General features: G+C 45.3%; 1 protein-coding gene across 1 annotated transcript in view; it reads right to left on the bottom strand.

Annotated features, from left to right (window-relative positions):
* Positions 1-12,623, bottom strand: part of QARS1 (glutaminyl-tRNA synthetase 1) — a 296,102-nt gene that overhangs the window by 85,023 nt on the left and 198,456 nt on the right. Inside the window, exons 15-16 of the mRNA XM_085624343.1 lie at positions 5,616-5,708; positions 3,606-3,743 (exon numbers count right to left, since the gene is read on the bottom strand). Coding sequence (XP_085480469.1) covers positions 3,606-3,743; positions 5,616-5,708 — 231 coding nt within the window. The remainder of the gene's footprint in view (positions 1-3,605; positions 3,744-5,615; positions 5,709-12,623) is intronic.

Raw genomic sequence — 12,623 nt, 5'->3', positions numbered from 1 at the left:
AAGTCGCTTTGCTGAAGAAGGGGGAAGCACTCGTTCGAGTGTTACCATATGAAAATGGTCCTACTGAATGTATAGATTTAGCTCTCTTAGGTCTAATATAGGCCTGAGAGAGCTGTCCTTTTTGGGAATTAGATCACAGAGGGAGTACACCCCTGCTCCCTGGTATGATAAAGGGACTGGTTCTATTGCACTGTTCTGCAACAAAGAACCTCTTTCTTTAGAAGGGTAAGATGTTATGGTGACATTAAGTGTGACCTTGGAGGAATGTTCGGGGGAGTGCTTGTAAGCTCCAGGTAATAACCAGATTGGATCATTTGTAGAGTCCATTTGTCTGATGTAATCGTATTCCAAATAGCTAGAAATTGGGAAAGACGTCCCCCGACAGGTGTGGAATGGTCGGGTATGGAAAGGAAGTCACTGTTGGTTGTTTGCAGGGGGAAGTGCATGTCGAGTTACCTCTGCCTCTTCCCTTGCTGTTTCCTCTAAATCCACCTCTAAAATAACCTATTGAAGAGGGCGACTGATTGTTGCCCTTGTAAGAGGAGGAGGGATTGTCTGTAGATACAGTTTGAGCCGCCCCTGTAAAATGAGCGGCGAAAGGATCCTCTGTTGGAAGGTGATTGTAAGGCCCCATGAATTTAGCAACCTTAGTACCTTTTTTCATCTTTTCTAGTGATGTATCAACAGCTGGACCAAAGAGGTGTTCTTTGTCAAAGGGTTGATTAAGAATAGAGGCTTGCACCTCAGGCTTGAATCCTGAAATTCGTAACCAAGCAGGTCTACGGAGCAGTACACTAGTGTTTACTGCCCGAGCTGCTGTCTGCCTGATCTAGAGCACACCTGATAGAGGTATTAGTCATTTACCCTCCTGAATAAGGTCCCGTGCTCTAGACTTATGCTCATCAGGAAGAAATTCAATGATCTTTGAGCTCATGATAATGAGCTCCGTCATACCTTGCTAACAGTGCTTGAGCACTGGCAATACGCCAATGATTAGCTGCTTGTGACGCTACCCTTTTGCCCGAAGCGTCAATTAATCTGGACTCTATCAGGAGGAGGGGCTTCCCCTGTTTGCGAATTAGCTCTTTTACGAGCGTTGGAAACTACCAGAGAGTCCAAGGGTAACTGGCATTTGATATATACAGGGTTATTGGGTGCAGATTTGTACTTCTTCTCTACTCTGGGAGCGATGGTTCCAGCTCTTGCAGGGTCTTTAAAGAGGTCATCAGTATGTGGAAGCATATCCTATAACATTGGTAATGTTTCTGTAGCCCTTAGAGATGAACTTAGGGTGTCAAACTAAAAATCCTCCTCTAAAGCCTTTTTATGAAGCTCTACTCCATGATATTGTGCAGCTCTGTTAACAAGCTCAATCTATCCAATGTTATCATCTGGAGGAGAAGGTCGGATGGATATAGGTCGGGGTCATTATCTGGTTGAGAGTCAGCATTATAATTATCCCATGGGTCAGTATCCTGTGGTGTGTAGTCATCTATATCCCCATCCCCTGTATCCTGAGGGTCAGGTGATGGTGGCGGAGGATGTGTAGGTGTAACAAATACATTTGGATAAATGATTGAAGAAGGTGGATTGTATGGTGGAGAAGTTAGTACCCACATTTTTCCTTTTTAGAGGAATGTGGTAGTCTTCTTGTAAGCCCATCTTCCTCTTCTCAGGAAGTTTGGCATGAATCTGTCCAGTTTCTGGATTAATCACAATCTCCTTCTGTTTCGGGTCCCAAGGTAGAATATCGGTCCGAGGCTCTTTAGTTGAAGTACTTTCTTTATACGCCGATTTTGGAGTCGAAAGTTTCGACTCCAAAGTTTTCGGCTCCAAAGATTTAGCCTTATAGACCGGTGGCACGGAAACCAGAAGGTGTTTGGATTACGACACCGAAGGTTTCGGGTCGGCACCGGCGTGGGGACGAGTAGAACCCGAACCGGAAGGCTGTTTATGTTCCTGCACCAAACTCAAGGTGGGGTGCTCGAAAACGTTTCTCGGTGCCGACCTTGGCCCGAATGTAGAGGAGGGCCCGGAGCCTTTTTATGGAGGAGACGGTAGGGGAAGGAAGTCTCTTTACTCACGATCCGTTGTCCCGGTGTGAGGTCTTCTGCATCAGAGTCCGCTTCAGACAAGGAGGTGTTCCTCCTTCATTTCGGCTTCCTGCGCTTGTGATTCTTCGTGTTTGGACTAGCCTCCGAGAAGATCCGGCGCGGAGCCACTTTGCTGGTACATGTTTTGACGTCAAGCCAGACGGTCACGGAGCGTCATCTTCGAAACGACCGCCACGCGTTGCAGTCCTTCTCGTCATGTTCTGGTGATAGGCAAAGGTTGCACACTTCGTGCAAGTAGGTGCGCGGAACCTTAGCGCAACACCTTGGACAGAACTTGATTGAAGACCGTTCCATCGACTGCTACCGACCCAGGTGCGGGTAGGCCTAACGGCCTTCCACGAATCTTCCAATCGAAGGTTTGAGTGTAAACGATATGCGGAGAATGGGAAAGGCGATCGATAAACAATACCTTTGAGGGTAGTGGATTGCCCGTCGAAGGGGGCCCGAAGAAACAGTGCTGAAACGGAGAGCAACAATTCACATCCAAACCCGATGGCGGAAAAAAAAACGAACAATGGAGTCAATGCCCATGCGCACAATTACCGAAAGGAGGAGTCACCTACCTCGTGACTGGAAAGACTTCTTCGAAGAAAAACAAAGTGCAAACATCCGGACCCAACACTAGATGGCGATTTATGCACAACATATGATCTACAGCTCATTTGCCTCAAACATTATGTTTTTAATCCCACTTAAAATACTATTAACCATCATTTCTGTATTACTCTTTCAATTTTATATCACTAATCTTAGATCATATTTGTACCTCTTTCCATGCTTAACTTTTTCACTTTCATTCTTTCCAATGCCGTTTATGAATATTTGTAGATCAGACTGACCGATCTATCCAAGTTGTAGTCTTAATCTTTGGATTATGCAGAATTCATAGTAAAAGATTTGTATTCATACTAATACATTTGTTTCACAAAATTTCCGATATTTAACTTCATATGTCAAGTGTAATCTAAAACTGCACTTGATTGCACTATGTATGGTTTTCATGTATTTAACTCTATTGCAAACGTCCCTTATTATCCTCCACTCTGTTGTAGGATACTTTTGTTCTTTGAACACCCAATAAAATCAAACTGAAAAAGTATGAAAATTCTAAACATGGTTGTAGTTTTACTTTTACTATGGCTCTAAAAGTGGATAAAGGAAACAGCAAACGAAATTGTCTCTTAATTATTGAATAATAAGTATGGGTCTCAATTTATTGGCATCAGGAAGATGAAGAGCAGAGCCTTTAGTGCTGGGATCACACCGGTAACCTACAGCTCATACACAGACCTCAGACGGGGGTGCAGACTCTAGTTGCCAGTGAATCTGGATCTGCCCCACGAGTGTTCGAGAGCAGGGGTTCAAGCATCAAACAAGATTCAGTCATCACAGATGCCGAGGTCCACAATGGAGAACGCATGAAGTAAGGCAGATGTTTCTTTAAGAGGGTCCCCCAAACACTTGTGCATTGCAGACTAATGCGCCGCTCACCTTACAGCGCCCGTCTCCACCAGCTTGATGATCTTCCTCTTGGACACAACGGTGTACGTGAGGTTGAGGCGGCCGTACTCCCACTGCACAGGGCAGTACACATCCAACGCGTTACAGAGCCAGAAGTAAGACGAGCGCCTGCAGGCAAGGAGAGAACCTTCAATGACAAGCTGGGTTTATTTTTTACATCTTGATTTTGGATTGGTTTGTTACACATTCCTCCCAACCAGGATCTAACAAATAAAATGAACATAAACCAGTCACTGTCCTCATCAATGACATTAGATCTCAACCGCTGCCATACATTGCACTTCAGGCAATCTTTGTTTAGCCACTTTTCCCAGCGAGGAGGTTGGTGAGGCAGGGTGATACAAGATAAATATTTGTTCCTCAGGAGCACCTCAACCCCAGCCACCGGATATACAACTTTAAGGCAGAAGTGTCACAAAAATTACTATGAGCAGTCAGGTGGCAACATTATCCACTGCGGTGGGGTCATTCAGCATAATTCCCCTTATACAGATGTCTGATGCTGCTTTCAGATCTCTTCTGACCGCCTGAAGACCCATCTGCTCCGCTGCGGCCCGATCCATCATATCCTGCACCCATTTCCCTCTTCGTGGAAGTCCCTTCTGTATCCAATGTACGGTAATGCGACGTTTAGCCAATACGAGTTCTAATTGTGCAAATCTGTGTTGTATCCCCTGGTCTTTCCCCTTTGGGATCACATTCAGTAAATATTGTGCCGGCGTACATTCCAAAGGCATGGAAGTAACACTGCACAAGTATTGCGCAATACTCTCCTAGCAATCTGTAGGTAACCCACAGGACCATGTGATGTGGAAAAATGACCCAGCAGGGGCCCACACCATAGGTATGCGACCGATTGTTCTGGGTAAGTTGTATACAGTTTGGCGGGGTGAAGATATGTACTTTGAATTATATTATAGTGCATTTACTTAAATTGAGTATTACTCAAAATCTCCTTCACCCGAAAGCAGGCGTTTAGACCAGTCTGTATCCGTGATGTGTGTTTGCATGCCTCCCTCTAACTGTTGCTGCATCTTTAAGGGGACTTCATTCCTATCTATTTTTTCTTAATGCTTTTTGTCTTGTGGAGACCAGCTCTCTACTCCCACCCTGGACAAGAGAAGTTCAAGTGTCTAAGGGTGCGGTGTCTGTGGGAAATTCACCCAGAGGGATGTTCAACAACATAGCCCAAAGAGTACTTATCAGACAAAAGTAGATTGGTCAGGCTCCGCCATGATCAGTGAGGCCGCCTGGCACTGGCGTCTCAGACAAAGCAGGGTGTCATCTGCATACATAGATACCATGTGCTCCACCCCAGTGACACCTCAAACTATTCCGGAGGACTACTGCCAAAGGCTCTAGTGCCAAGGCAAAAGGAGTCCAAGGGGGCCTCCCGGTCTAGTGCTGCATTCCACTCTCCAACTCTCAGATAGGTTCGCTCCAGTTCTTAGTCTGGCCAATGGGTTGGTATATAATAAACAAACCCATTCCAATACTTTTTACCCAAATCATTCCCTTTCAGAACTTCAAACATATACTCAATCAATGAGAAGCTTTCGGTCTAGCACCTACGGCTGGCCTATTGATGCTTTTTGGCTCAATAAAAACTGATGAATGGGCATGGGACAGTCCACCAAGACTTGTTTCAGATTATATATTTCCTGGAATCATATCTGCCACAAATAAACCTCTCTCTGCATGTGCACTTGCCGTGGACTGCAGACCAATATCATCCAATTAGCTTTTGTTTTACATATAACGCGAACTTGGGTTTAGTAAAATATCTGCTAATGAAGTGTGATCACCAAGCGCAGAGCGTCTAAAGTCCGACAGTAGTATGCAGATGCACTGAAATCTCACCTCTGCTACATGGGACCAGGGGGCACGAGCCTTCTTTTGCCAGCACCTCAAGAAAGCATTATAGTAGCAGGCCACAATTGGACCCATTTTGCAGAAACTTATTTCGTTGCAATCTCTTACCTGGCCTGAAACTCTTTGGTGCACAAAGAGTGGGAGATGTGTTCAATGGAGTCACATAGACAGTGTGTGTAGTCGTAAGTGGGATAAATGCACCTACAAAGGAAATAAAAGGGATTTTAAACAAAATATTAAATCAGTCTGCTCACTGTCACACAGCACTGTCCTGGCCCAAGTCAGTGTCCCATATCACTCCCCCCGTGGTGGCTAGAGACCTGCGTCACTGCGCCAACTATTACCAAAGCCCTGCTCATCGCCTTTTCCTAGCCCTGCTACGGACGCGGTTTCTGTCCTTCCAAGGGCTGTCTCCCTTTATAGACTTCACACCAACCTCAGACAGAGGTCTCATATCTGGCCAAACAGGAGTCGGAATCAAGGCTGTGTCTTGCTTTGAAAATGAAAGAAGAAAGAATTTAACATTTGCTTTTGGTATTTGGGGAGCTTGTATTCCTGATGATGAACAACAAATCCCTGAAACGAGGAACTCCGGAGAACTGGCTGCACTGATGGATTCTCCCTCAAAACAACCGTAAATATTATAGAAAGGGATGTTCACATCTGGGATGAGCAAGTGCTAGGGAAAGAATTGTTGAAATTATTAAGTGCTAGGGAAGAGAAGGAAAATGCTTCCTACCAGTATGCATCTGTTCTTGGCATGTAGAGCTGCAGATCCACACACTGTGCATAGATCGCCATCTGGTGTTGGGTCCGGATGTTTGCACTTTGTTGTCGTCTTGGAAAAGTCTTTGGAAGTCACGAGATAGGTGGCTCCTCCTTTGGACAACAGTGCGCATGGGCATCAACTCCATCGTCAGATTGTTTTTTCGCCAAGAAGGGAAATTATGGAGTTTTGTGAGAAACAGAAATAGATGTCCATGTATGCTGTATCTAAATAAGATAATACTGGCACAGATAAAGGTAGCCGGGGATGCAGGTGGGCATGTGTAGATCTGCAGCTGTACATGCCAAGAAGAGATGCATACTCCTAAGTAGCATTTTCCGTTCGAGGCATATGAGCTGCAGATCACACACTGTGCATAGATTGCATAACAGTACTCCTCCTTAGCGGCGACCACCGGTATCTGTTGCAGCAGCTTGAAATAGAGTTTTAAGTACAGCCTGGCCCACACTAGCTTGTTTTGCCTGCACAGCTACACAAAAGTGTTTTGTGATTGTGTGCGGCGTAGACCATGTAGCTGCTCTGCAGATATCATCTAAGGGAATGTTCCCTAAAAATGCCATTGAAGCCCCTATCTTTCGGGTTGAGTGGGCTTTAGGGGGAATAGACCGTGTACGTTTTGCTTTGTGATAGCAAATTTGTATACATTTGACAATCCACCTTGCAATGCCAGATTATGATATGGGATTGCCTTTATGTGGTGGTGAGAAGGATACAAAAAGTTGCTTTGTTTTACGAAAAGGTTTTGTTCTGTCAATATAGCAAAGGAGTGCTCTTCTTACGTCTAGAGTATGAAGAGCTCTTGCTGCTACTGTTTGTGGTTGCGAGAAGAACACTGGCAATTTAACAGATTGGATGAGATGGAAGGGAGAGATAACTTTAGGAAGGAATTTGGGATTTGTCCTGAGAACCACTTTGTTATGATGGAGTTGTAAAAACGGTTCTTGAATAGTCAGTGCCTGTAGCTCACTGAAGACTTAAGAGATGCAATAGCCACAAGGAAAGAGACTTTCCATGTGAGGAAATTGTAGATCGCATTTATGCAGAGGTTCGAATGGAGGACCTATTAATCTTGTGAGAACCATGTTTAAATTCCACACTGTGGAGGGAAGTACCCAGGGAAGAATTATTCTTTTGAGGCATTCCATAAATGCCTTAATGGCGGGCACCCTGAACAGTGACAGGTGCTGTCTATTTTTGTAAGTAAGCTGCAATGGCAGCGAGATGTAGCCTAATTGATGTGTATGCTAGATTACATCTTTGAAGATGCAGCAGGTAACATATGATGTGCTGAGTGGAGGCATCTAGAGGATTGATGTTATTGTTACAGTATATAACAAATCTTTTCCACTTGTCTGAATAGCAGGCTCTAGTGGTGGGGCACCTGGCCTCCTTGATAAAGTTCATACAATCAGGTGGAAGACTGAGCTAACCAAACTCTAGGACTGCAGGAGCCAGATCGAGCTGTGCTGGATCTGGGTGTCTGATCCCTCCATGGTTCTGTGTTAAGTGCTGTGGGGAGAGGCGTAGTTTTTGGTGCGGGACTACTGATAGTTCCAGCAATGTTGTGTACCAGGGTTGTCTGGCCCATGTTGGAGCAACTAGGATCAGTGTTAGCGACTGTTGTTGCAGCTTGCGCACCTCTAATGGAATGAGTGGGAGAGGCGGAAAAGCGTACGCAAATGTGCATGACCAATTCATCCATATCGCATTGCCTTAGGACAATGGGTGTGGATATCTGGCGGCGAAGCTTGGGCATTTTGTGTTGTAATGTGTGGCGAAGAGATCGATCTCTGGCTACCCCCACATTTGGGGGAACGGTTGAAGAACTTGTGGGTGAAGTTCCCACTCGTGAATCTGTTGTGTCTGTCGACTTAACAGATCTGCCATGTGATTTTGAATTCCTGGGAGATGTTGGGCTGACAGGAATATGTTTTGAGGAATGGCCCACCTCCATATGCTCTGTGCTAATTGAGAGAGCTGGAGAGAGAGCGTCCCTCGCTGTTTTTGTAAATAGTGCATTGCTGTCATATTGTCTGTGCGGACTAAGACAGCTTTGCCTGATATGTGTTTCTGGAATGATTTTAAAGCCTGAAAGATTGCTAGCAACTCCAAGTGGTTGATGTGGATTAGCCTTTGCTGAGGTGTCCATGTGCCCTGTATGGTGTGATGAAGTAGATGAGCTCCCCAGCCAGTGAGCGATGCGTCTGCTGTTTGCACAGTCTGTGGAACCGGCTCTATGAACGGCCGCCCTTTGGAAAGGTTTTGGGTGTTCCACCACTGCAGAGAGAGATGTGTGCGGCCGTCCACCAACACCAGATCTGTCAGCTGACCATGAGCTTGGTTCCACTGAGGTGCTAAGCATTCCTGTAAAGGGCGCATCTGGAGTCTTGCATGAGGTACTATGAATATGCAAGAGGCCATCATCCTTATTAGTTGCATGAACACTCGAGCTGGAAGTGAGTGTTGCAGTTGGAATCTTGCTATTAGAGCTTGCATGCTTGCTATCCTGGCTGGACTGGGATATGCAAGTCTCTTTGAGGTATTTATTTTGGCACCCAGATATTGTTGGATGTGGGATGGTTGGAGGTGAGACTTTGCGAGGTTTATGGTAAACCTTAAGTCGTGAAGTAGTTGGATTGTGGCGTGTGTGTGATTTACACACTGGGTATGTGACTTGGCTTTTATGAGCCAGTCGTCCAAATATAGTAAGACGTGAATTTGTTGTCTTCTTAGATGGGCTGCCACCACTGCCAGACATTTTGTGACAACCCTGGGTGCTGTGGTGACTCCGAATGGGAGAACCTTGAACTGGTAATGCTGTCTGTCCACCCCAAACCAAAGATATTTCCTGTGAGCAGGGTGAATGGGAAAGTAGGCGTCCTTGAGATCTAATGTGGCAAGGAAGTTGCCTTGTTCGAGTAGCGGGAGGATCTGTTGAAGAGTGACCATAAGGAAATAGTCTGATTGTATGTAGAGGTTTAATGGTCGGAGGTCCAAGATGGGTCTCAGGGTTCGGTCCCTCTTTGGAATGAGGAGGTGCAGGGAGTAAACCCCTGTGTTTTGGTGATGAAGGGGAACTGGTTCTATGGCATGTTTTTCTAGGAGGGAAAGTACCTCCTGTTTTAGAAGCGTTAAGTGTTCTGCTGACATTGGACTCTGTCTGGGTGGAATGTGTGGGGGAGTTGAAGTGACCTCCAGGCAATAACCGGATTGGATGATTTAACTCACCCACCTGTCTGTGGTAATGTTGTTCCAGACAGGTAGGAACTGTAGCAATCTTCCCCCGACCGGAGTAGAGTGGTCCGTGGGGAGTGGAGGGAAGTCATTGTTAAGGGGTGGAGCCGGTACGAGTGTTGGTAGTTTTGCCTCTACCCTTGTTGTTATTGCCCCTGTAGCCTCCTCTGTAATAACCTCTGTTAGATGAGGTCTGGGTGAGACTCTTGTAGGAAGTGGAGGGGTTATCAGTGGTAAAACCTCTAGAGGCGCACCTATAAGAGGAGCGACGAAAGGAACTTCTGGGAGCTTGCGTGTCCATCTGCTCTAAAGATGAATCTACAGTGGGCCCAAATAGGTGTTCCTGGTCAAATGGTTGATTTAATATGGTGGTTTGAACCTCTGGTTTGAAGCCGGAAACGCGTAGCCAGGCATGTATGCATAAAAGGACGCTGGTGTTAATAGCCCGGAATGCTGTGTCTGCAGCATCCAGAGCACAACGAATGGAGGTGTTGGTTATCAGCTTGCCTTCCTGGATGCGATCATTAGCTTGTGTTTTGTATTGATCTGGAAGGTGTTGTAGTAGGGTCTCTAGCTCGTCGTACTGTGCCCTATCATATCTAGCGAGCAAAGCCTGTGTGTTGGCAATCCTCCATATGTTGGATGCTTGGGACGCCGTTTTTACAAAATGCATCCAGCAGTTTTGACTATCAGGAGGTGGAGCATCTCCTGTGGTTTGGGAATTAGCCCTTTTCCTGGCGTTGGAGACCACTAAGGAATCCAAGGGTACCTGCCCTTTAATATAAACAGGATCAGCTGGGGCAGAATTTTACTTCTCTACCCTGGGGTTAATGATTCTGGCCCTTACAGGATCCTTAAACACTTCAGGTGCGTGTTTGATTACCCCTTTTAACATTGGGAGAATGGAAGTGGACCTTTGGGATGTTGCAAAAGTGTCCATGAGGAAATCTTCCTCTACAGGATGTGTGTGAGTTCACCCCTTGGTATTCTGCTGCTCTGTGTATAAGCTGAGTGAACCCTATAGTGTCCTCAGGAGGGGATGGTCTAGATGGGTAGATGTCGTCCTGAGGTGTGTCTGGGACATCTGGTGTGTCAATCCTCCCATGGGTCTATTGAGGTACCAGGAGGACTGGGTTCCCCTAAAGGTTGATCCTCCCCTTGTTCATCAGACGAGTCATCATCCTGAGGTGGAGGAGATGGTGAGGGCGGTGAATATGGGATAGGAGAGTGGTGTGGAGGGGGAGGGGGAGAAGGAATCCTTAAAGAAGAAGTTGCAATGTCTCTTTTTTAAAGGAAGTGGAGCTGGTACAGGCTTTGGCCATTTTCCGTTTATTGGAAGGGTTAAGTACAAGTTGACTTCCAAAGACTTTACCAAGACAACAAAGTGCAAACACCAGATGGCGATCTATGCACAGTGTGTGATCTTCAGCTCATATGCCTCGAACACGTTGTTTTCATTTAACATTTACCTTTCTAAGATAACTTAATATTCATGCCAAAAATCCTGGAGCAATTTTGTGTTTGATCACTGAATGAAAACCACATACACATTTTAAGTTACATTGCAGTGACTGGATTTCTACTGGCTAGTTTTTTTTTTACAAACATTGCTGTCTCTTGTTTTTAATCGATGTAATCTATCTATCTATCTATCTATCTATATATATATATATATATATATATATATATTCAGTGAAAAAACCATAGGTTTCACACATGTTATAGTTAGCTGGAAATTTTACTGATAAAAAACCAATGAAATTGCCCCGTTATAGTTAGTGCAGGCAACTATAACTCACGCGACCGCAATCCTCTGCTGATGACATATGTGTCTTTATGAAAAAAAAATATTTGTAATATATGTATAGCTAAAATTTAATGGAAGAAGACATGGGCAAATAAGTGTCTAAATACAGTATTAGCATCAGCAGAAGATTGCTGTCGCGTGAGTTATAGTTGCCTGCACTAACTATAACGGGGCAATTTCATTGGTTTTTTATCAGTAAAATTTCCAGCTAACTATAACATGTGTGAAACCTATGGTTTTTTCACTGAATTTGCAAGGTTTTTTAAATGCTAATTCCCAACTATAACGTGTGTGAAACCTATGGTTTTTTCAGTGAATTTGCAAGGTTTTTTAAATGCTAAGTTACTTACGCCATTCGTGGCGTGCGCGCCCACTTAACGCAGTTCGTTCCGTGCGCGCACGGTGCGCTTCGCGCACCGTGCGCACACAGTGAGCACGCGGTGCGCTTCGCGCACCGACTTTACGCAGTTAGTGCCGTGCACGCACGGTACGTTACGCTAGATGGGCCATGTACGCACGATGCGCTTCGCGCACCGTGCGCACATATTATGCGCTTCGTTGTGAAAGGTAATATTTTACTTTTCATAATTGTGATATGCCATGCACAAATGGTGCACTTCGGGCACCATTTGCACATGGGGTGGGGAGAGTTTGGATATTTTTTTTTTTTATTATTAATTTTTACCGTACGCGTACGGTAAGCGTTATCGGCGAAATTATCGAAAAAATTAAAATTCCTTTTTTGGCCTTGGGGGATCTTTGAGGACTCACTCAACATGGCTAGGTGCTTAGGAGCTGTCTAAACAGCCCCTTTACATGTTTTTGGCCTTTGTTTTTTAACCCCCTCTCAGACTGCGAGAGAGAAAATGGCGGCCGCCGCTTCCTGGTTTCGACCGATTCGAATGTTTACTAAGATCTAACAGTCAATCAGAATCGCGCTCGCGCACGGCGGCGTGCGCGTACGGTAAGCGCACCGTAAGCTGGCTCAGATATATATATTGATTTAAAGGCTATTTTCTCAGAATCTACTGAACAGATTTACACCAAACCTACAAAAGGCACTTCCTTGACCTGTAGACTACCTCTCTGCCAAATTTCAAGGAACTCTGTTCAGCCGTTCGGGCTGTAGCTGTGTCTAAAGGTCCTATGGAAAAATGCATGGGAAAAACGCGTTTTGGGACCCCCCTTTTATCTCAGCCCCCGCTTGACGAATCCCCCCGAGACTTTCAGGTTAGGAGCGGAGCGTAGCGCCCCATTAGTTTTGAAAATTTCGCGAGGATTCGTCGAC

This window comes from Triturus cristatus, chromosome 9 (assembly GCF_964204655.1).
Source record: "Triturus cristatus chromosome 9, aTriCri1.1, whole genome shotgun sequence".
NCBI lineage: Eukaryota > Metazoa > Chordata > Amphibia > Caudata > Salamandridae > Triturus > Triturus cristatus.
This window is presented reverse-complemented; position numbering and strand designations above follow the sequence as displayed.